General features: G+C 42.0%; 1 protein-coding gene across 1 annotated transcript in view; it reads left to right on the forward strand.

Annotated features, from left to right (window-relative positions):
* The first annotated feature begins 2,313 nt into the window (after positions 1-2,313).
* Positions 2,314-25,813, forward strand: part of WNT2 (Wnt family member 2) — a 47,713-nt gene continuing 24,213 nt past the window's right edge. The window contains exons 1-3 of the mRNA XM_012456971.2: positions 2,314-2,466; positions 4,555-4,781; positions 9,993-10,270. Coding sequence (XP_012312394.1) covers positions 2,384-2,466; positions 4,555-4,781; positions 9,993-10,270 — 588 coding nt within the window. The 5' untranslated portion in view covers positions 2,314-2,383. The remainder of the gene's footprint in view (positions 2,467-4,554; positions 4,782-9,992; positions 10,271-25,813) is intronic.

Genomic DNA, 25,813 nt, shown 5'->3' on the forward strand with positions numbered 1-25,813 from the left:
TCTCTGCGAGACATGTGGCACTCCTCCTCCTCCTGCCCCAGGATGAAGTCCTCTGGCGTGGATTTAATTAGCTTTTGGGGATGGTTCATTCCTTTTCCAGGAGGTCTGTTTCAGGTTTAGGTCATTCCATTGGCCTCACCATCAACTGAAGGGCAGGTCTCCTGGCCACTCACTAATTCCCCGGGCGGAGAGGAAGGGCCTGTAAGCTGATGGTCACATTCTGTGTCCTTTAACACCCCTTAGCTGTCAGGACACGATGTGCTGAGATGGGTGGAACTTGAGTTGGAGTTTTTTAGCTGGTTTCAAATCGTATTCTCCATGAGACAATCATATGACTGCCTACCTTTCCCAACACACACATCCACACCCCTACTTCATTCATGGTAGAAGTGAAATTTTGGCAATGTATGGTTCCTTGGAGCCAACCACCTTTTCTTTCCCAAGTGTCTGGACTTGAATTTCAAGAAACTACGGGACAAAGGAGGGTAAAGGTAAGCTTTAGTTTACTCCTCTGCTTCATCAGGGAAGGAGTTTGTGAGCATAAGCATGGAGGTGCATGAAAGACGTGTTGCTGTTTGGCGCCTATCATATCCTCCCCGTGGCCAGCGCGCACACACAGTGAGCAGAAACGCTCCCCCGCCCCGCCGCCTACCTCCCCATGAGCCCTGCCTGCACCTCCCACCCAACCAGCGCAGACCGAGCAGAACTTCCCTGGGTCGCGGCCCAGCGATACGGAGCGGCCCTGGCGAGGAGCCCTGCTCTTCCCGAGTCGTGGGTGGCGCGGTGCTTGTTTCCCTCCCCTCCCTTTCCGGACCCAAACGGGGATGTATCTGGGTCAGCCTGGGAGGGGCCGGACCTGCCAGGGACCAGCGTGGGGGAAGGGGTTGGCGATGACAGCATCTTTCAGGTTTTTGGCTTCTCAAAGCTTCGCTTCGTCCAGCCTCTCACGGCGCTCTCGGCCAGTGAGGGCTGACGCTCTGGCCAGTCCAGGCCCGAGGGTGGGCGGGCGAGAGGGAGAGCCCATCCTTCCGATCTGGGCGGCACCCCCTCCCCCATGCCCTGCCAACAATTCGCCTCCCACACACGCGCGCGCGCGCGCACACACACACACACACACACACACGCACACTCTAGTCCCCAGAGCACGCTCCTCGGGCGGGCAGCAAGTCCCTCCGCCTCAGGAAAAGAGCAATGGAACAGTTCACGGCCGCCACGAGTTCCTGGTCTTCCTTCCTTTCCGGTGATAAACGGTGCGGCTACAAGCCAGCTACTGCTCAAAATGCTCCACCCACGGGCCCGAGCCCCTCTCTCCTGGCTAGGCAGGGGCCCGAGTCCGGGACCAAGGGTCCCTTAACCTCCCCAAGGTGCACAGACTGAGCGCCCGGGCAGCGGGAGGTGCAAGGGCACACGCTAAGCCTGGCTGCCTCGATTCCTCTTATGTGATCTTCTGCGCTCCGCAGTGCCAGGGAGGAGCTGGGTGTGCGGAACAACTGCGTCTTTCCCGGGTGCTTTGGCAGATACTGCTGGGTGAGGTCCGAGGGGTCATGGACCCTCCACATTCCCCTCCCTATGGGCTCCTTAGATAAGCCCAGCACCAAGGAATCAAAGCCAACAGGTCAATTCGCCAAGGTTTGCCCCTCCCTCTCTAACCTTGCCCTGCATAGACGCGGCAGCTCCAAATTTACAAGTGCTAGCTCTTCATCCCAGGGTCAGGGAGAGAAGCAAAGCAATGAGTTGAAAATCATCACTGGATTCTTGTATCCCATGCATAGGAATCTCCTTATCCCGCCCTGCCTCCCCTTATCGTTTCCCCGCATTGCACGCTTAGGGACTTGTTTGCCAGCGAATGGCCTCGGCAATCCGGGACGCGCGCTCCTGGAGCCCACGGATGCTCTTTGGCCATCAGCTTCCCTAAAGGTGCTTGTGTTCGCGTGTGCTCGAAGCCACGCAGGGGTGTTCCCCCTTCCCCGCCTCACCTCATCCCCAGACATCTCTTGCCATCATTTATGCACTGCTGTCTAAAACCCCGCGCTTCTCTCCACCCCCACCAGGCGCAGCACCCCCACCCTCAGGCGCAGGGGAACAGAGCGGACAGGGGCGCGCCTGAGGCGCGCACAGCTTTCGGGCTGCAGGCGCTTGTTGCGCCTGGGGAATTGGGCTGTGGGCGAGGCAGCCCAGGCTGGCCTTTATCTCTCGCCGGGCCCATCGTTTGAAACTTTATCAGCGAGTCTCGCCACTCGTCGCAGACGCGAGCGGGGGGCGGGGGCGCGGCGAGGCGCCGGGGGCCGTGACGAGGCGCTCCCGGAGCTGAGCGCTTCTGCTCTGGGCACGCATGGCGCCCGCACACGGAGTCTGACCTGATGCAGACGCAAGGGGGGTTAATATGAACTCCCCTCTCCGTGGAATCTGGCTCTGGCTCCCTCTGCTCTTGACCTGGCTCACCCCCGAGGTCAGCTCTTCATGGTGGTAAGTACATGCGCACCGGCGCGGGGGGATTTTAGAGATCGGAGCGGGGACCGCACTGGCCACATAGACCTTTCCTGGCTGCATTTCCTTGACGCCGCAGCAATCTCGGATTCTGGTCCGAACCCTGGCTACTGCCTTCTTATCGCCCCGTGATGAGCTCCTTCTCTTTTTTCTGGAAGATCATTTCAGCTTTGACAACTCCAAAAAACCACATTCCCCCTCAAATGAGAGCTCTGATGTTTGGTTTATTTGGATCCAGCTGAGCGACAGCAAAATCAGCCAATTTTTTATCCTGTTGAGAGAGTGCTAGCCCATCTCCAGCTCTAGCACAGTCGGGTGTGTGTGTGTGTGTGTGTGTGTGTGTGTGTCAATTCACCTTGAAAACTACAACCGTCTCCCCCGCCCCCCAAGGTAAATCGACGGGCCAATTCAGGCAGTCAGGAGTTGTAGAGCCCAAAGCGTGTGATTTTGTATTATTTCCCGTCCTTCCACATTCCTAATGCTTCACCCCAATGGGGCGGAAGAACGTGTTGCTGCCTCCAGGTAGAGACTATCGCTTTAATGCAAAGCTACAGACCCCGGGGTCTAAGACGTTACCCTGTACACAACCGTCCCCGCAAAGAGTAACTTTGCTGCTTTCCTCTGTACGTTGATCTGCAATTTATTTATTTATTTTTGCATAGTGATGGAATGTTGAAGCATAACAGGTCTTAGCATCGCTAAAAGTCCCAAAGGCAGATTCTCTCCCCGTCTAGAAACTGTTCTCCATCTGCCGACTTTCTGGTCTTGGAAAGAGACAGAGTTGACAGCCCTATAATGTCCTTGCACCTAAAAGTTTCAGAACAGACATTAAAATACTGATTCAGAGAGATCTGTTATTGTGGGCTATTTTCTAAAGAATCTGGCAAACGTAAGGGGTCTCAGCTAAATTACAGACTAGAGCAGGGAAGTTTTTAGGAAGACACTGGAGCTCTTCAAAAGAGCAAGGCAATGTGCTGTTGCGAAGAGGGGTTCAATTCCTTCCTAAGCCCGCTTTGAACAGGGAGGCGTTTAGCCTTGACACTGCTGACACAGGATCAAAGATTGATTTATCAGACTGACCATTTTTCAATAAAATGACTATTTCTGTTTCCATGGGTGTATAAACATTATTTATTGCTCAGGCTTTTTGTCACATTGTCTCTCAGCTGTCACTTAAATATATTTTTTGGAAGTCACAGCTGTAACGATTTTATGATCATATAAAATAATGAAAATACAAGAAAAAGACATTCTCCTTGTTTGATCGCTTCAAAAGACACCTATGGCAGCTTGGGTTATATAAAAGGTACCTTTCTAAACATTTCACGACTAATAGAGAACATCTGGGTAGAGATGATGATGTAATTTTTTGTTAAAGTTTCTTTTCAAAAAGTACTTTATGGAGCTATAACACTGTTTGATTCTTCCAAACATTTAGTGTCCTTAATAACAATAGAAAGAATTTTTTCCAAAGGATCTTTATAAAAGCCAAAAAGAGCTACAAAATGGAAATATTTAAAAGACTCTTCAGTAAGGAAAGAACAGCCTGTCTGTGAGGAGAGTGTACATCAGATACCAGCAGGTGTTGATGAGACAGATACAGACAGTTCTTAAGACATTCTGTCAAATAAATGGGAACGAAGAGCTTTAAGGTCAGCTTCCCCCAAAGCCAAGTCCAGACACATTGTGTCACTGAGATCTGAGCCTTCTTGAGAAAAGTCTTCCACACGTTCTCCTCAAGATATGTTGCTTCTTACCTGTCATTCACTTCCCCAAATGCCGACCTTGGCTCTGTCCCCCTACCTGGAGCATCATCTGGTGAACCTAGCTTCATGTTCAACAGTCATCACAACATCTTTGGGGTGACTTCTGCAAGATCACTCACTATGACTGCCTGCCTTGCCCGTTTCTCCACTAAATTAAAAAGTAAATATCCTTGCTTTCTAATAACACCAAAAGGATAAGGAATTCATATTTGAAAAGTGCTTTGAACTCCTTAGTCTCCCAGGAACACTAAGCCTCCTTGTTCATGTTGCCCTCACCTCTGTGTTGGTTGGTCCCTCATAGGTACATGGGAGCTACAGGTGGCTCCGCCAGGGTGATGTGCGATAATGTGCCAGGCCTGGTGAGCAGCCAGCGGCAGCTGTGTCACCGACACCCAGATGTGATGCGTGCCATTGGCCTGGGCGTGACCGAGTGGACTTCGGAATGCCAGTACCAGTTCCGCCAGCACCGCTGGAATTGCAACACTCTGGACAGGGATCACAGCCTCTTTGGCAGGGTCCTACTCCGAAGTAAGTCTCCTGCCTTCACCCAGCCCTACGGCTCTCTACTCATGCATGGCTCCCTTCACTCAGTCTTCAAAGACCCTGCTCATTTCTATTGCACTTTACTCCATCAGAAGTTTGTCCTGATGGGTGTAATTGTCCCTGTTTTATAGGTGAGGACTAGAGAAATCAAGGAACATGTCTGGAGGCTTACAAGAGGTGAATTACAAGGAAGAAGTAGAACCCCAGGCTGTTGTCTTTTCACTCTTTGCTCTGTCCATTACTACAATACTGCACATCCTCCAGGTTCAAATTTCGTCTTTAAGAGATGAGAGAGAAGGAGCCACAAGTCTCTTTTGACTTTTTCCTGGTCTTTCTGGGGCTTCCTCCAGAAGAATTTGAGCAGATCATCAGGATAGAATCTTCAAATCTTTTCTCAGCAAAAGATTATCAGTATTACAAAAACACCACGTAAGTGTTAAGGAGAGACAAATCTCTATTCACCACCTTTGACCTTCTATTCAGCAATTCGGCCTTGGGTCACCCCGCGTCTAATTTCAACAGTTTTCCTCCCAACAGATTGTAAATTCTATAAGGGCAGAAACTAACCCGTATTCCCTGCACCTTGCTTGGTGCCTTGTGTGTTGCAGGCCCTGTTCATTCATTACAATGAATGAATGGATAAACTTGTAGTGGGTATCTATCATTTTCCAGCTACATTTTAAGCAATAAGGGTAAGTATGGGGGATAGAGGTGGGAAACATGAATACATAGAGGTTTTTTTCTTTCTTAGCAGAAACCTTAAACATTTTCTAATTACATAATAAACTTCTTAAAAGTTCTGCATATGTAAAGTAGCTCACTAGCTAGTATACAATCAAAGAAAATTAATTGAAAATCGTATTTTTTTTTCAAATAATACCCATCTGCTAACCTGGCATTATTAGCACTCTCCAAAAAATACCACAGCCCATTTGCTATTAGAAAATCTGGCTGAAAACACAGCAGTTCATGTGCGAACCCCCGAAATAGGAAACTTTGTACTTGTTTTTGCCTACCCCCCCATTCCTAAGAAAATCATCCGGACTGTGCACTTGGTAATGCTTAACAGAGGGTGTTTCTATCATGTAATCATCACAGCCCTAGGGTTTTATGAGGCCAAATGCATAACTGAATGTCTCTAAAATCCCCCAAGGGCGTAGTACTCTCATTCTTAGAGTATCCCTAAAGTTAATTTACTGCGATATTCTGCAATTTTATTCTCTAGTTTGAGAACTATATTCTTCTGCATTCCTTTTGGAGTTTCAATATGACATCGCAAATTTTTGAAAGGTTAATAATAAATTCAGCTTCATGGAATTTTAAGACTTCACCTATATGATCTTGCCAGTGAATCAATTAAAGAAACTGGACCTTGTCAAAGAGAGTTTGCAAATATCTAGCACAAGTAATCTTTGGATATATTATGCATGGTTCTCAGTGTTTAAAACATATCAGGATTTTTTTTCAAAGTGCTCACAACCATTTTCCAATGATTTCAAATTAGATATACATTTGTAAAATGATCATCTCTGGATCTATTAAAATGTCTACATATTTGAATAAGATCTTTAGATCGCATATCAAAGGAAGCAATATTGACCAGTGATCCTAAAGAAAATATATCCACCAAAGCTAGGGATTCATTCATAAAATACTATAACTTAATATTGATACTATTAGTTTCTTCTGAGCTATAGAATTGCTGAGAGGAAGGAGGTTAGAACTAGAGGCAACAGCCGGGTTCACTCCTGTAATCCCAGCACTTTGGGAGGTCAAGGTGTACAGATCACTTGAGGCCAGGCGTTTGAGACCAGCCTAGTCAACATGGCAAAATCCCATGGGTGTGGGGCACATTCCCTTAATCCTAGCTACTTGGGAGGTGGAGACACGAGAATCACTTGAACCTGGGAAGCGGAGGTTGCAGTGAGCCAACACCATGCCACTGCACTCCAGCCTGGGTGACAGGAAACAGAACTAGGTTGACTTAGTCTGAGCTTCAGAGAAATAAGAGATTCTAATTTGTACTTCCTTCAGATTTTTTTCAGATAAAGCAGAATGCTTTGCCAAAGTACTCAGAATGTAAACCACTCATGCTACACAATTTCTTTCCATTCTTCACAGAAGGCCAGATTCCCTCCCAGACATTTATGCAAACTCTTGTGACTATCAGTGATGATTTTGTGTTGGTTATAGGAGGGCTGAATTTGGCCTAAAGGAGCTTATACTGGAAATAATCAAGAAATTCCAATGAAGCTATCCAAAGATTTCTACAATTAGTTGCTTAGAGAGAAATGTTACCTCTTAGAGTTGTGAGGAACACTCCTTTGGATAGCTAAATATGCTAGATAAAGAGGAAAGGCAAAGGGCAAGACCATTTATAAGGAGAACATAAAATTACCAAAATGTTCCATGGTCGTAGAGAAATGGAGAACATTTGCCTGTCTGGCTTTACAGTGTCAGAGTAAGACAGAACAATTTTTAGAAACATTTGTAATTTACTCATTCAACAGTCAGTTCCCAGTCACAGGCAGAGAAACAAGGACAGAACTAGCAAACCCAAAAATACACTTGCAAGAATACACCTCCAAAATTCTCGAATTAGCCTTAGAAAACACAAAGGTAATTAGGTCTCATCTTTGTAAATATTTTTTTATAAAGCAAATATTTTAAAAGAGAGTTGAACAACTCATAACCTTCAAGAAACCCTAGCTTCTAGAGTTTTGCCTTCCTAGGTAACAATCTCCCTATCCCAGATAAAAAACTGTGCCTATGTACTTGATAGACTTTGCTTGATTTATCTCCATACAAAAATTAGAGAAACTTCAGTAGCAACACATTAGGAAATATAGATGTCACCATTTAGATTTGGATTTTGTTTTATTTTGTGATAGCTTTAAAAAGAATCTTTCTAAGAAGAGGCCCAAGATCAAAATTTGCTTTGTTACCAAGCCAGCTCTTGAAATGTACTACTACTTCACACATAACATTTTAGTGATTCATCTAAAACACTTAACTGAAAACATCTTAGGGCTATATCTACATGGTACCAAACCGTCTGGAGGTAAAATGAAAAACTAGTCAATGTGCTACATTTTTAATATAAACAAAGGAACATCTATATAGTAATGTGTTTGAATAATAAATGACAAATATTTAGAAAAGTCATATTTTTGCTTTGGAAATTATTTCTCAAATGAAGCAGATTATGATTTGTTTTCTTTCAGCCAACAAGTTAATGTACTTGTTTGCAAGTTATACCAGGATGAATTCTGCACCTAGACAATTTATTTCTCTTGTTGCTTTCAAAATACTGTCTGGTTACCTGATATACTATCATCCACATCTTCCATGCCTTTACCATAAAAGATCACCTCATAAAATGTCTCTTCTTTCTCCTTAAAAAATAAGACTAGTACTACATACTTAAGCATTTGAGAATTTCCTCCTCTATGTGATCTCTCTAAACATGGGCACTGATTTCTAAATCCCAAACCAAGCTTTAGGAGATAAATGGCGTAACTGTGAACAAGGTATTTTCCTAAAGTGTAAAATGGATATAATAAAAATTGTATTTATCTGAAAGCCACTACCTGAGATTAAGCCACATTAGCATGTATTAGTCACCTTCTTTTACAAAACATCTCAGTTCCACTTAGAATATCTGTGATCTATATCGTATAAGTGGGGACTCTTTAAACAGCTCTGATAACCATCATATTCCCCTCTGGAGAGCACCATCTGCTACCTATGGCAAATAGTCATAGAATTGATTTTACCTAACTACAGAGCATGATTGATTCCCTTTTTTGTTGGTTAGAGGTTTGTGGGGTAAATATTTTCTGAGGGCTGAGGTAAGTGCCATTTAATATGGTGTAGATATGTTTTCCTGATTTTTAATAATGAGACTAGCAGAGCAAATATTGCAAAGGATGTATAATAAATTTTAACACGGAATGACAAACGGAAACAAGCAGGGCTTCAATGCGAAAAGGTGGTTTGCTCTCCCAGCTGTGTGGTTCAAAAAGTCACACTCCTCTTGACATATTGAATCACCGAATGGTTCTGTTTTCTGCCTTGCATTGGCATTAGGTTGTCCAGCTTCTATTTTGATTGTTAATATATTTGCCGCAGCAACCATTAATAAAAGGGCATGCTAATAACAATGAAATACAGCTCCACTTGAAAAATGAGGTGCACACGGACCCTAAAGAGCCTTATATCTGTCACTATACCACAACACCGTGTTATGAGTTACTACAGATTATTAAAATAATTTAATGTAGTTATTGCACTGAAATATGTACCTTTCAGCCTGTAAGTGAAAGTAGCCTGTGCTCTAATAAAGAACAATTCTAAGAAAGCACCCCAAAGGGTTCTTGCCCAAGTCTAATTATAGGCGGTAAATTTGTTTCCTTCCAGAAAAACCAAAGAAAAGCTTTTCACTGTCCTTTACCCAATACCAGTGATTAGTGCAGGTGTTCCAGAAGAAAGTAAATTCACCTTAATAGTTAGACATATAGTATGTAACTCGAGGATATTGCATATTGCCTTCAGCAATCTCTCAATTACTTGTGAAAGTCAATGCCAAGCCAAGCTCGCCAGTGTTAATGCAAGGGGCTGGTTACTGCCAGAATTCTCTTCCCACCTTAGTCCCTAGATTTCTTTGAATTCAGTATTTCTTTCTCAATAATTTAAATGCACGTGAGTATCTTCAGTAAGTCCTGGTTTGGAAGGATTTTTTGAGGGAAGCTGTGGTGTCATGAGTACCCAACTATATTATGGAATGATAGAATTGTGGCATTCAGACTCTAAAGTACAGAAAAAGGCCTAGAGATGCTATACTTCTCTCTTCTAGGGCTTCTAGAGCTCTCTGTTGAAACAGAGCAAGCCTGTGTTTGAAACTAATGTGAAACCAGGAGCTGAGCAAGGCCATTTGATACTCTTCATTTAAGAAGAGCTGCCATACAGATATCTAAATTGACCAAAACCTTTATTAGATGGAGGTTCAAAATATTCTTTAATTCATATTAAAGAAAGAGCCTGGGCTCTAGAAAAGAATCCTTCAAGAATATCAGTACCTTGTTGTCTAGTGGCAAAGGTTGTCAGCGACAGAGCAAGTATTAAACAATTACCATATGAAAGTTATTCAAAAATAGTGCTACCGAACCACTTTTAAGAAGAGCATTTTTGTTTCAGGTAGTCGGGAATCTGCCTTTGTTTATGCCATCTCCTCAGCTGGAGTTGTATTTGCCATCACCAGGGCCTGTAGCCAAGGAGAAGTAAAATCCTGTTCCTGTGATCCAAAGAAGATGGGAAGTGGCAAGGACAGCAAGGGCGTTTTTGACTGGGGTGGCTGCAGTGATAACATTGACTATGGGATCAAATTTGCCCGCGCATTTGTGGATGCCAAGGAAAGGAAAGGAAAGGATGCCAGAGCCCTGATGAATCTTCATAACAACAGAGCTGGCAGGAAGGTATGGAAACGCAACAGTGCTCATTTTGTAGGCCGCATGGCTTTGTAAATCACTTATGCAGAGCTTATCTTAACTTTTCTTAGAATTGATAAAATGCTGTGTAGTCACAACTTGCTACTGTCCCCCAGCTTTTAGCCATTTGCTCGGAAGAATACCAACAACTAGGTTGAAATATTCCCACCCACACTCCACCTTCCTCCCCATAGTAGTTGAAGGAGTCCACCCATTGCATTTGGCATTGTGTTGAGTCAAGTCTTTCATGGTCCCTCTGGACACTGTGTTATTTGGGGGGAAGATATTATCCGTGGGTTAGGATAGTGCTTCATCCCACATAGCAATGGTGCATTGAATGCTTACATCTAAGGGATATGAAGACCCAGAACATCTTTTCTTACATGTATCATGAAAACAACTCAACAAGCATGGTTTGTTGGCTTTTTCTAGATTTAGGGATGCCCTCTTTTGGAACCTGACCCAAGTCTCACTCATAAAAGCCCCACGTTGATTTTCTGGTGTTGGATGAGTAAGTGGACCAGGGAAAGACAAGATCCCCAAAGGGTACTCTGGCCCCTTCTCCTCTAGACCTGATTAACTTCTGGGCTCCAGTCAGTATTCACCTCCTAACCACCATTTGTTAAATGAGGAAACTGAGACCCTCAAGGTGCTCAGGGTTACAAGGAAGTTAGTAGAAAAGACTAGAAAGTCAGGTCTCAATACCTAGTCCAGGGGTGCTTTGCCCTAGGATTAAACCATTTCAGTGCCAATGTTCAGGTCCATCGATGACCCATGTCATTTGGTACGGTGGTATGACCAGAATAACTAGAGAATCTGATGCTGTACTTGATGCTTTTGGGTGGAAAGCATATACCGGCTGGGTAAATCAAATATTTGTTCAGAACAATTCTAGAATAATCTAACTGACAATAGGAAGAGATAACCATAATTTGTCTTTTATCAGCACTACATAAAAATGTGTTCGATATTAATATATAAAGAAAGATCAGCATAAAATTGAAATGTCCCCTGAGGGGCTTTAATAGGAAAAATAATAGAAAAGAATGCTGATCTGTTTGGATGAAAACCCCTTTACTAAGGCTCCTAGAGGGAACAAATCTCATTTAAAGGAAGTTGGAAGAACTCTTGCTTAGCACATGGAATAAGATGAGTGTGACCTGAACTATTTACAAATAGTACCTTTCTTGAACTTTAAAAATCAACATTCCTAATTTTCATGAATTTATGAACTTACAGCCACTATTGCCAAGAAATAGACTATGGTTGTGCAATCCTACAACTATTGGTAATTACTGTTTATGCAATGATTTGGATTTAAAAAAATTTACACTGACCTTTGTCCTAACATCGATAGTACATGTATAAGTTATAAAGTGTGATGTCTTTGATAGGAGCGTGCTGCTTAATTGTTCAAAAGGGTATATAGTTAGATTTCTCTATTTGAAAAGATAAAAGCATATGGTCAGACATTGTATCCAAAAGAACATTGACTTATCAAAATAAATGTTAATTTCACTAAATAGGTCAGTAGATATTGAATGTTTCAACTCTTCAAGACAATAGATCATAGCTATTATATTTTAGGCCCTGAATAAACACAACGTTTAGTGTAAATCACATGATTCTTCACCGTGTAGAGGTGAACAGCTGTCAGGCCTCAGATATTCTCCTGCCTGCTCTGCAAAACTTAGGAGGCTACTTTTGATTGGAATAAAAGTGCATACACTGACTTTTTAAAATGTGGCTTTAATTAATGGTGGGTGGGCAGACTTTTTCAAGGAGATGCATGATGTCAGTGAATATGAACTTTAATGAGAGTAAATGTATTGAGATAAACATGCGTCTCTAATTCTCTTCTTGCGGTCATTAGACCCCCAGTCTCTACTCCCCCTTTGTACTAGCAGAAGGTCTGTGGAATCAAAATGAGAACAGGCTGGGTTTGTGTTTGAAGGCAGGCCTCCTGAGCTAAGCCTCCAACTGGCTTGGCTCTAAAGCTCTAGAAAGCCCCCGCCTCCCAGTGCTGACAGTAACATCAGTCCACTTTTTTCTCATTCTTTGTGCTTTTTAGTATTTTTCAAATTGACCGATAAGAACATCTTCTACTTTCTAAACTTGGAGGGGTGGGAGAGAACGATACATTTTATTTTTTAAAAAACCATCTATTCTAAGATTGTTCTGTCTAGCTAATGATAAAAGTCAGAATTCATCACTGCCATTCACGATGGGCCTTAATTTTTCCCCAATATTTGAATAATTTAGTTATTATAGTAGTTGGTTAGAGCACCCTCATGTGTCTCTGTACTGTAATATCATTTTAGATCCTCTGTGCTTTATCATTTATTTTAATCACAGTTTCAGCAGAATTTATAATGATTTTTTTCTTCCATGTTTACTTGAATGCTCAGCCTCGATTGAGTCTAGTTTCCTTCCTCCAATTAGGATTATGAATAAGTACTAAAAAGATAAGTCTGCCTTGTTCAAAACAAATATTCTATCAAGAAGGAAAGTCTATAGCATCCTTCAGCAGCTCTGTTTAGGTCTAAAGAAGCCATGCTATAAAAACTTTCAAATTCTATTTTAAGATAGTTTTTGGTAAATTACATGCAAAAGATCAATATCTGCCATGTGTTTCCTTTGATGAGCTTGCAAACAAGCACCTTTTAAATTTGTCTACTCTTCTAGCCTGAGCAACATGATGGAACCCTGTCTCTATAAAAAAAATTAAAAAAATAAAATTAGCTGGGTTGGTGGTGCATCTACAGTCCTAGCTACTTAAGAGGCTGAGGTGGGAGGATCGCCTAAGCCACGGAGGCTTAGGCTACAGTGAGTCTTGATTGCACCACACTATTCCAGCCTGAGTGACAGTGCAAGAGCCTGTCTCAAAAAACAAAACAAAACAGAACAAAAGTTAGTTCATTCTTTCTTCTAAGATGAAATAATGAGATAATCACAACTTCTTTAAATGTTCCTAAGGGAAACTCTATCAAAATAACTCATATATCCAATCTTACTGCCCTTCCATCACTCTGAAAGTCTCTATAAGAGTAAGAGTTTCCATAAGAATAAGAGGAACTCCATGAAAATACTTTCCTTAAAAGGTCCCTCTAACTATAGTGAAAATAGAGGCACCTTGGTTTTAATCTTACAATATGGTGGCTTTGCTCATTGAATCTCAGTTTTCTTCATGTATAAAAGGGCATTTTGTGGTGCTACAGGAAGATAGGCAGACAGCACAGAACCTGGCATATAATAGATGCTTAATAAAAGTTCCTTTCCCTTTTGTGAAGTTAAGGTTATTTGTAACTCAGGTAACTGAGGTAGGCAGAAGTCCATCCAGCTGGAACTATTATTTAGAATTCAATCTGATCACTCCATCTATCTATAGAGTCATCTTCTGTTCAGTTAACGTACTAATAAAACCAGACATATAGCATTTTTTAATTTACAAAATATCGTCAAATGTTTTATAATTTGATCATTCCCAAACCTCTATAGGAATAAAAAATAGGATTCATATTCGTACTTTTCAGATGAGAAACTGGGCCTGAGAGGGATGGAGAGACTAAGCCAGGGTCATAGAATCACGAAGTACCAGACCCTGGGAGCTCTCATCCGCTCCTGTTCTCCCACATGCCCTTGTCTATATTTCCATATTGCCTTTGTTGAGAATTTCTGAGAAAACAAACAGTATTTCCATATGTATGGGGGCAAAGCCAGCAGCTACTGCCCTTGGAAGGTAGTTTACTGATGACTTTTTCCTTTGTGTGTGTCTTCACACATTTTCTAAAATGAATGTCTATCAGTTTTTAATGACAAGGAAAAGTTGTTTTAAGTGCTGAAAACATGACCTGCCAGTCATTGTGAGCAAACTGGAAGCAATTTAGCCTTCTTTTTGGAGGATTTGCAAAATTTCAACAAACGCTACTGCAAGTTTCAGAGCTCTGTTCTTATATTTTGGGACTAAATTTGGTTGAACAGATATTTCATTAAGGAATGACTTTAGGAAAGGCATTGGTTTTGGTACTAAATCAATGCGGAAAAGAATGAAACAAAGCAGCCCCTGACCATAAGAAACTAGATTTCAGTCAGGGAGACAAGTGTAATACAATTGCAAGGCAAGCACTGCTATGTGATATAATAAAATAACCAGCCCCAGGGCCAGCTAGCTGAGGAGATAATGGTTGTATCATAAAAAGAACTGGGTGTCTGAGCTGGAAATAAAAGATTTCCCATGGTTGAGATAGGGAAAGCACTTTCCAGGATGACGGGACTTCAAGGCAAAGACAGATACTGGAGCAGGAAGTGTATCACTAAGTTGAGGAATGACAAGAACACTAGGGTGGAGTTCAAGACTGAGAGTTAATAGGAACTGAGGCTGGAAATTTGAGGCCCAGCCAGATCTGAAGAGTCCTCTTTTTTTTTTGAGATGGGGTCTTGCTTTGTTACCCAGGCTGGAGTGCGGTAGCGCAAACTCAGCTCATTGCAGCCTGGACACCCTGGGCCCAAGCGAGCCTCCCACCTCAGTCTCAGTAGCTGGGACTACAGGCGCATTCCACCATGCCTAACTAATTTGGTTTGTTTGATTTTCTTTCTTTTTGTTTTTTGGGGTTTTCTTAGTAGAGATGAGGTTTCGCCATGTTGCCCAGGCTGGTCTTGAACTCCTGGGCTCAAAGGATCTGCCCACCTCAGCCTCTCAAAATGCTAGGATTACAGGCCTTGAGCCACTGCACTTGGCCTGGAGAGTCTCAGATACTGTGCAGAGACATTTGAATGCCACTGGGAAGGCAAGAGGAAGGCATTGAACAGTGGGAGAGAAAATTAAATACTTAAGTTTAATATTCATGCATTTGTTAATTTCTCTAGAGTCCACTTTGAAAGAGTGATAGCGATGAAAGTTCAAACCTTTTGTAATATGTTTGAATTCATAACTTAAAAAATTAGCTGGGCAAAGTGGCATGCACCTGTAATCCCAGCTACTGGGGAGGCTGAGGTGGGAGGATCACTTGAGCTCAGGAATTTGAGACCAGCTTGGGCAACATAGTGAGACCCCATGTCAGAAAAAAAAAATAGATTAACTAGGAAAATTAGGAGAAATTTGCATCTCTCTGAATTTTATTTTTAGCCTTAAATATACATATAAGTACTAATATAATAAGCTTCTGGATGTTTGTTAATATTTAAAAATTAGCATTTGGCAACTGTGTTGATATTTACATTTTCAACATGATGGTTAATATTATTATTGGCTACTCTACTCAAGAGTTCTTGACTGCGGCATTATGGAGGATAGGGCTCTGGAATCAGAAAACTGACCCTAATACTTGAGCAAAACCTTACACAGATTACCAAACTAGGGTTGCCATATAAAATAAAATATGTATGCATATACACCAGGCAGTAAGCAAGCGTAGGGGTGAGGTACCATTGTTATACACATTTTGCATATGAGGAGACTGAGGTCTAGCAGGGTGGCCAGAATCAGAAAATATATTGAATATATTTGCTCACTGAAATCAACTAAAATTCAAACTTAACTTGGCATCCTGTATTTTATATGGAGAAGCTCAGAGGGTGAGGGGGTCCAGAATTTCTAGTTCCATTCATTATCCAAACAAGCACCATCCAAGGTCAGTGCTATGGAGCACTAGGGTCTTGGAGGCAAGAAAGTGCCTCCAAAGTAAACAGACATGGATATTATACTACCTGTAGGTAAAACCTTACAAGCAAGCAAATCTAAATTCTAATAAAGACTTAAATTTTTTTTTTTTTGGTGACAGGGTCTCACCCTCTCACCCAGGCTAGTGCAATCATGAATCACTGCACTGAGCTCCAGTGATCCTCCCACCTCAGCCTCCCAAGTAGCTCAGACCAGAGGCATATGTCACTGTGCCAGACTAATTTTATTTTTATTTTTATTTTTTGTAGAGACACGTTCTTACTAAGTTGCCCAGGCTGGTCTAAAACTCCTGGGCTCAAGTGATCCTCTTGCCTTGGCCTCTCAAAGTTCTGGGATTACAGGCATGAGCCACTGCGCCTGGCCAAGACTTTTAAAAATTGATTCCTTGATGCCACTTAAAATAAATAATAATAAATAATTAATGGGTCTGACCTAAGAGAACTGGGGCATGATGGCAAGGAAATCACACTCTTAGAAAATAAGGAATATTGACCAGGCCTGGTGGCTATAATCCCAGCACTCTGGGAGGCCGAGGTGGGCAGATCACAAGATCAAGAGATTGAGACCATCCTGGCCAACATGGTGAAACCCCATCTCTACTAAAAATACAAAAATTAGCTGGGCATAGTGGCACGAGCCTGTAGTCCCTGCTACTTGGGAGGCTGAGATAGGAGAATCACTTGAACCCGGGAGGCAGAGGTTGCAGTGAGCTGAGATCACACCACTGCGCTCCAGCCTGGCGACAGAGTGAGACTTCGTCTCAAAAAAAAAAGAAAAAAAGAAAAAAGAAAGTAAGGAATATCAATAGGAAAGAAAATGGCAAAGCCATACTGAACTGCAGAGCCATGCAGTTTAATATGCTTTAACCTCCTATGCATCCTAACCCTCCCTTCAACAAGCTTGAGCATCTTTATGGGACATAAACTCCACTTAGTAAGTATTTGTTTACTTACTAGTCTCCTTAGTTCATAAAATGAAAAGCATTTTGAAAAGTTAGATCAGTTCTGCCAGCCTCACCTCTGTCTTTTTGGACCCCAAAAATATCTAATATCTAATATCGCTTGATATTAGAGATCTTTATTTATCATATGAATCAAAAACGAACCAGAAGTAAAATCCCAAGACATGGAATAACTCCTAAAAAATTGTTACAGTTCCATGTAAAGTTCTATTATTAGTGGAAAATGTTTTTGAGACTTGCCTCATTAGTCAATAAGAATTATTATACATATGGTTAGTCAATGGTAATGTTCTTGAATTCCACAAATGTAAATTCCACACCTTATATTTTCTAGCTAAGCCCACCCACAGTCACTGGTTTTAAAAAATGACAGTGCTCAAGAAATCACAGTGTCTTACTTAAGTTAATAAATGTTTGTATAAGCAAATCAAGTGCACAGTTTTTAAATAAATATTCCTTTTCTTAGTTCCAGAGTGTGTATGTTTGAAAGGTGTGAGTTGGCCCGATTTTCAGTAACTTCTATCTTAGAGATGTGGGCCTGTCAAAAGGATTTAATTGTTAATAAATGTACTTGGCTTCAAGCCAGCAGCTGAAAATTAAATTATATGTTTTTAATGAGTGTTTCCCTCAGGAAAACTGATACAGAACCAGAAATATATTAGTGACTTTGTAGAATACACCCAACTAAAAAGTGAAGAACTAACACTTCTTCAAATGCTCAAGTTGAACTAAATAATTTAGTTAAAACACAGTATATGGGGACCTAAAATAAATTCTAACTAGGATTTCTAAGGCAAGTTGTTAAGTTGGCAAATATTTTACACAGCATGAAACGGAATGCCTTCTTTCTGATAGGAAGAAAATCGGTATGATATGATACAGGGTTCATAAACTTTGCAAAACGCAGGTACCTCAAGAAAAAAAATCTCATGTTCTGCAAAGAAGTTTTACAAAGACAATGTAAGGGCTGCTTGGGCTGAGTCTTCAGAACTGACTTAAGGAACCACAACTTCATTCTCCTTAGGAGAAGTTTGTCTTCATAACTGGCAATATAATTCCTTTTAGACTATAATTAGATATGCAAACACTAAGTGTAAAAGCTTATAGAACTCACCGAATCCAAGGAACGTGAGCCCCAGAGACTGGCAAACCCTAATATGAAAAACACCAGCGGAGTGATGTCGACTTTGGTGTCAGACAGGCTTGGCTTATATCCTGCCTGCTCGGGTAATCTCACTTACTGCGTGTGAGATCTAGGGCAAGCCCCTCTATCCTGGGTGTTTCAATATCCTTATCTATAAAATGGGATAATAATAGTATATACCTTATGTGGTAGTGTGGACTAAATAAAATAGTGAATATCAAGTGCTTAGCATGATATATGGTAAGAACTTAATGAATGTGATGCCTCACTATTATAATCTGACACAAAGTTAGAGCGGATAAATATAAAATAGAATTGTTCTAGCCTACACAATGCATGTATTTTCTTCTTCCATAGCTCTTTTTTTAACAGACTTCTGTCTCTGTGGTATAGAATGCTAACATCTAGAAGTTTGTTTAAAAGAAAAAAAGAACATTAAAAGAAGAGAAGTTTCTTAAAATTTAAAATTAGAAAATAGCCTCTGCAGGTCAAAGGCTTAAATGCTCAAAATCAAAAATTTTGATTTTGGGCCACATAAAAAGTCTGCTAAGATTTTAGCACTGAAGCAGTTATGAGCCTATTGAAGAATTTTTGTTGAGAATAGTTACATATTAAGCTAAAAATGGTTTCTATGAAGCTAAACACCAAAAGAGTCCTGCTGTCCTTAGAAGTTATCAAAAAAACTACTTTTTTAGAGTAGCCATGTCACATGAGCAAGTATTTATTGGCAGGATGCCACAGAGTAAAACCTAGATGGGATTAAGGCATATGGGGAGGAGTCGGGGCTGATTACGAATTGTGCCGGCCAGTTGGTGATATTAAGAGCTGTGGGGGCTGGGAGAATTGAAAACAAGAGCATATGAGAAAGCTGAAAATGAAATCTTGACAGTGACCTGCATTAAAAATCAAAGAAGAAGGTAGAACAAGAGACTTTTTAGGAAAGATTCAAGAGACAAAATAGAAACCAGGATGTCACTGTGTCACGGGCTACGGCCTTGAGGTTCTAAAGGAAGCTTTCAGTATCCCACACTAGCAAGAGACAGCGAATCATTGTAACTGATTTTTATTCTAGTTCTTTGTCCTTCCATTGCAGAAAGAGGGCTTGCACATAGTATCAAAAGCAACAGCTTGAGCAGGGCAGAAATGTATGTCATAAAATGGGACCGTTTTCTCCCCGTCTCCTTCCAGAACATTTCAAAGTGCAAACTGACTCAAGGATGTGAACAGGACATGTAATGTTTCCCCTCTTCCTCCCAAACTTCATTACAATTGTAGTAATGGGGGAAAAATGGTTTAAATTGACACTAAGAAGAATAGGAAGAGAAATGAAAGAGCTTAATGAATTTCTGGAAGGTGGAAAGCAAATGAATAAATTGTAACTCATAAAAAGGATGGAGAAGTCACAGTCTAGAAGAATAAAAGCAAATGGGGCAACAGCCAACATGGGAGGGAAGAAGCCCTGAGAATGCCTCAGATATAGATAAGTCCTGGAGAGAAGCATAGGCCTGAAACTGAAAATTCCATCCATGGAATAGGGAACCCCAGCGCCTCCCTTCTACCCATGATCAGAACTCTGGAGAAGTCTGGCATTTAACATCCTAGGCTTTCTGGAGTTAGAGTCCTCAGCATAAGAGCCAGTGTCCTGGGTGCAGTGGCACCTGCCTGTAGTCCCAACTGTTTGGGAGGCCGAGGCAGGAGGATCCCTGGAGCCCAGGAGTTCAGGGCTGGAGTGCTCTATTATGGTGCCTATGAATAGTCACTGCACTCCAGCCTGGGCAGCACAGCAAGGCCTCATCTCAAAAAATAGTCAGTGTCCTGCAAACTCACCAAAAAGCAACATTTTTTGGTCCACAGGCTCCACTTCTACAACTAGAGTTCCTAAATGCCTTTTTACTACTTCATTCTTAAATATGAAGAGACTGTCCAAGGATGATCATATATTTGATTCAATACAGCAGCACGAAAGGAAAAAACAAAAGAAATTGCAGGAAAATGACTCCAGCGAAAAAGCAAGGATGATAAGAGAAACTTTTTACAGCCTAATCAGTCTGTCTCCTCACAGTGATACAAAATATTAACACCCACAAATAAGAATCGAAGCTTTGAAAAAGTGAAATTAGAGAACAAGAAAGAATTTGGAAGAAATAAACTCTCAGAAAGTACATCAAAAAGCCCAAAAGATAAATGTTTAAGGAGGCCCATAAACGCCCCTTGCTGTTTTCCACTTGAGTTTGAAACCAACTGGAAAATGGACAAATGGATGGACTAAAAGTGTCAGTTTCGTGATTGAAGAAAATGCTGCCCTAGAGGATGTGGCCTGAAGCACAGTGCTCTCTAGCAGCCCAACCCTGAGCCAGGCAGACTCACCTGTCACAGACTGGCCCTCAGAGCCCCTGCAGCAAGGGAGCCACGTGCTGGTTGGTAAGAGCTGATCATAACTCATTTCCACAGGCTACCAGATCCCCAAATAGAAAGAAACTAGGCACGCAAGCCCTGCTTCTTCCTTCCAGTTGGACAAATCACTTCTCTTCCTCTGGGGAGATGTAAGTAAGGGGGAGGAAAGAGCCAAGAGTGTTACTCTGATGGAATTTCTTCCTCAAGAAATCAGGAAGAAAGTATTGAAAACAGATGAGAGAAAACATAAGTGACATAGAGGACCAGTTCAGAAATTTGGCAACCTGCTAATTAGAATGCCATTAAAAAAAATAATAATGGCTGGGCAAGGTGGCTCATGCCTATAATCTCAGCACTTTGGAAGGCTGAAGTGGGTGGATCACCTGAGGTCAGGAGTTCAAGACCAGCCTGGCCAGCATGGTGAAACCCCAACTCTACTAAAAATACAAAAAATTAGCTGGGCATGGTGGTGGGTGCCTGTAATCCCAGCTGCTGGGGAGGCTGAGACAGGAGAATCGCTTGAACCCAGGAGGTGGGGGTTGCAGTGAGCCAAGATCACACCAGTGTACTCCAGCCTGGGCAACAAGAGCAAAACTCCATCTGAAAAAAGAAAAAGTAGAGGAGAGGAAAATATTAAAGAGAATGTCTCAGTGCTGAAGACATGACGGTCCAGATTGAAAGGGTCTGCTGAGTACTGAACAAGATTAATGGGAGACAATATTATGATATTTTAGAACCCAAGAATAAGGAAAAGATTCTGGAAACTTTCATAGGGGAAAAAAAATACAAAGTGAAATGAAAACAAGAACAAATTTATTTTCAAAGAATCCACCAGACTTCCCATATCAGACTTCCCATCTGCAACATTAGAAGCCAAAAACCTGAGGAGATATACTTTCAAAGTTTTTAATCCAGAATTCTATACCCAGCCAAGCTATTAATCAAGTGTGAAGGCTGAAGACATGTCAGACATGCAAGAATTCAGAAAATGCATCCACCTTGAAGGAGTTATTCAACACTGTACTGCAGCAAAAAGGAGGAATACATCAACAGAGAAAACATGGCATCTAGGATACAGTGTGTCCAGCTAGGAGGGCACGGTGTTAAGTCTGGGCTGTGGAGCCAATCCTGGTTGGAGCAAGCGGATGAAAGACTGTGGATGTCCCCAGGAAATGAGGAGAAGTGACGGAGCAGGTGGAACAATTGTGAGAGTGGAAAACATGAGGTGACAGTCAATGCAATTGGTAGCAGATAAAATTAGAAAACACCCAACTTCACTTTAAGAACATCCTTCATTGATACAAAGGTTTGTGATCTTGGGCCAGAGATAACGAACTGCAATCCTGGCACAGTTCTCGGCTGTGCAGTTAATAACATTATATAGATGTTTATTGACTTAAAATTTAGAATCAAAATTTACTTAATTATAATTACAGAACAGAGGTCCTCCACTTTAGTCACTCATTCTTTCATCATCCAAATAAAATGTCTCCAGCCTCTCCTTCAGCAGCTGTGCATGGGAAACCACTGCCCCACCTCAACCAAGCTCCTTGCCCAGTGCCTCTGAAGACCCAGGGGGAGTCTCCTGCTGCTATAGCCTGCTGCTCTGGTGTGGCCCACTTATCCACTGATCCATTGCTGCTTGGGTTGGACACTGGCCACCACCCATCTTTCATTCCCTCCAAAGCAGCACTAGCAGAGATTATCACTCATGGCACATTTTCCTGGAGATTCCGATGTTTTGGAGGCATAGGGTAAGAAACAATTTCTAGTTGAAAAACAATTTCCCCATTCTTAGAAACGTAATGCCCGCTTCTGTCCCAGGAGTTTTTCACTACTGTAACCCTTCATAGGCTCCAGACTCCTGCCACGGTGCACAGGTTTCTCACCTTCTCCTCTGCATCCCCGGGTCTGGATGATTCTGAACCCTGACTGCATATTAGAATCAATCACCTCCAGCACTTTGGGAGGCTGAGGTGGGCAGATCACGAGGTCAGAAGATCGAGACCATCCTGGCCAACATGGTAAAACCCCATTTCTACTAAAAAATTAGCCAGGTGTGGTGGCATGCACCTGTAGTCCCAGTTACTCAGGAGGCTGAGGCAGGGGAATCACTTGAAACTGGGAGGTGGAGGTTGCAGTGAGCCAAGATCATGCCACTGCATTCCAGCCAAGATGGTGCCACTGCACTCCAGCCTGGTGACAGAGACTCTGTCTCAAAAAAAAGAATCAATCACCTGAAGAACCACAAGTACCTTGTACCTTCAAGGCCCAGGCCTCACATCCACCCGAGGTTCTGATTTACCCAGTCTGGGGAGAGGCTGGAAATGATTCTCAGGTGATTTTAATGTGTAGCCAGGAGTGACACCCACTGACCTGCCCTCTCCAGTTGCCAGGGAGACATCCTCGAATTCCTGTTATTTTACTATGTGGAGTAGTTTCACTCTTTTTGTTTCCCCCTGTCTTTCAAGACCATGAGATGCCTCAAACTGCAGCCAGATTGTAAAAGAACATATTTTCCCTTTTTCCGCCAGCTACACACACATATGCAGGCCTTTAAAAAGGGGATCATACCACGTATATTGTTCTGCATTTGGCTTTTATCACGACTTTTTTTCCTGCCTGTAAGACTGATCTACTTCATTGTTCAGAGACCACATAACATTCCATTATTAAGCACATACCATAATTAGCAATTTTCCTATTGATATCATTTGGGTTTTTCCTCATATTTTGCCATTATTAATTATGCAATAGCTGCATGAAGATCCATGTAGGTGTGTATCCTTCCAAACTTGTGCAGATGTTTCCAGAGTAGAATCACCAGGTCAAGATTATGTACATTTAACATTTTTGCAGGTAATGCAAAAACACTTTTCATTTAAATGATGTTTCACTATACTCTCCAACCAATGGTTTGTTAAAGCATCTCTTCCCCTGGACTCTTACTAACACCAAACATTATCAGTCTTTTTACTGTTTTACTATTTTTTTATTCTTAAAATTTTTAAAAATTGACATTTTTACTATTTTTGCTAGGCAAAAAAAGGTGTATTATTTCAGTTTGTATTTCTCTAATTACTAATGAAATTGAACATCTTGCTGTCCTTTTGTTAGTTCTTTCTATTTCTTCTGTGAATTGTCTAATAAATTTGTAATGATTAGTAGTTTGGATGCAATGTAATCCCCCACTATTTCTCTACCTCTTCTTCCTCCTCTGCCCCTTTATAACAACTATGTAATATTTTAAGTTAATTCTTGATTATTCAAAAGAATGGAGGGGGCCAGGCACGGTGGCTTATGCCTGTAATCCCAGCACTTTGGGAGGCAGAGGCAGCCAGATCACCTAAGGTCTGGAGTTCATGACCAGCCTGGCCAACATGGTGAAATCCCGCCTCTACAAAAAAAAAAAAAAAAAAAAAAAAAAAAAAAAGCCAGGCATAGTGGCGTGTACTTGTAATCCCAGCTACTCAGGAAGCTGAGGTAGGAGAATCACCTGAACCCAGGAGGCGGAGGTTGCAGTGAGCCGAGATCACGCCATTGCACTCCAGCCTGGGTGACAAGAGCAAGACTCCATCTCAAAAAGAAAAGAAAAGAATGAAGGGAAACAGAATGCATAATTCAAAATCACGATGTGATTTATAGTAAAATTTTAAGTGTATTTTTAGAAATAGCACAGATCTGAGAGTCACATCTTTGTTCTACCTCTGAATAGCTGTGTGACTAGGGATTTTACTTTCCTCATAGAGCCCTGGTTTTCATAACCATAGAACGGGAATGATAACTTTCTTTGCTTATGGTGATAATTAGATAATGTGTGTAAACCCCTGGTGTGGAGCCTGGCACATAGTTAGGCACTCAATAAGTGGTTGTTATTGTTACCATGTTATAACATTTGAATACTGGAGTTGTTCTAAACTAGGAATCCTCATTGTGAGTTTCTTGCTCCCATATCCTTACTCTTCCCTCAGTTACTCTTGAAAACAGGCTGCCTTGGCTTACATTCTCCTCCCTCTGCCTCTCTGACTGAGTGCGGTTTTATCCACTTCAAGGTTAAAGGTTTGAATTTCAAGTCTGCAAACTCAGTAGGTAGAAGAAATGAACATAGCCCCAAACTGATTGAGCACTGAACACACTGTGCATTAACAGTGGGTGCTGGAGACGTGAGCAAGCCCAATACCGGAGAAGCTGTCTCACTTTCCCCCCGGGTTAATTGTCAAATAAAGCCTGTCATTAATCCACAATCAAGAACTGCCCATGGTACCTGTCGAAATACTTTCTACCACAAGTAACAGATCCCAAAGGCACTAAAACAAGGAGGAAAGTTTACTGACTGGATCACAAAGTCTGGTGGTAGGGCAGGTCTAAAGTGGGCTCACTGAGCGGCTCAGCAGCATCCCCAGGACCCAGATCTTCACATCTGTCACGTGTGTCTGCAGCTTGCTGCCTGTCGGCGTTGCTGCCCTCACGTCCCAAGAGGCTGCTACAGAAAACGGCATCTAGAGACGGAGACAAGGTGTTTCTCCTCATGTGCCTCTTTCATTTTATGTTATTTTTGAGACAGGGTCTCACTCTTTCACCCAGCCTGGGGTACAGTGATGCAATCATGGCTCACTGTAGCCTTGAACACCAGGCTCAAACGATCCTCCCACCTCGGCCTCCCAAGTAGCTGAGACCATAGGCGCATGCCACCACCTTTTTTCTTTTTTTTAGAAATGGAATCTCACTATGCTGCCCAGGCTGTTCTTGAACTCCTGGGATCAAGCGATCCTCCTGCCTCAGTCTCCCAAAGTGCTGGGATTACAGGCATAAGCCACCGTGCCCTCACCTCACATGTCTCTTTTAAAAAGTGAAGAAACATTTTTTGACAAGACTCCTAAGAGATTTCTCCTATCATAGGATTGGCCCAAATTGAATCGCCACATGCTCCAAGCTGGAAAAAAATTACTGTCAGGACAGTGAAATTACTATTAGTGATTTGGACTACTCTGGGGTCGGGAGTCCTTTATAACACAAGGCTAACCAACACCTGAACAAAATGTTAGCAAGGAAGGGAGGAGGTTACACAGATGACCCTGTCTGTCACCACATTATTTTTAAGGATTTATAATGTTATTTTTTAAGATACAATTTTAAATTAATATGCAAATTCTTCAGTTAATTACGTAAAAATGTCAGCTTTGAAGTTTATGATCTGGAAATTCAGCATTAGAAAGAGAGGGCAGACCAGGCCCATTGGCTCACACCTATAATCCCTCAAGAGTTAGGGACCAGCCCCAGCAACACAGTGAGACCCCCATCTCCACAAAACATTTTTAAAACTTAGCTGGGCATGGTGGCATGCACCTGTAG

This window comes from Aotus nancymaae, unplaced genomic scaffold (assembly GCF_030222135.1).
Source record: "Aotus nancymaae isolate 86718 unplaced genomic scaffold, 86718_ANA_hifiasm-v0.15.2.pri h1tg000002l, whole genome shotgun sequence".
In the NCBI taxonomy this organism is placed as follows: Eukaryota; Metazoa; Chordata; class Mammalia; order Primates; family Aotidae; genus Aotus; species Aotus nancymaae.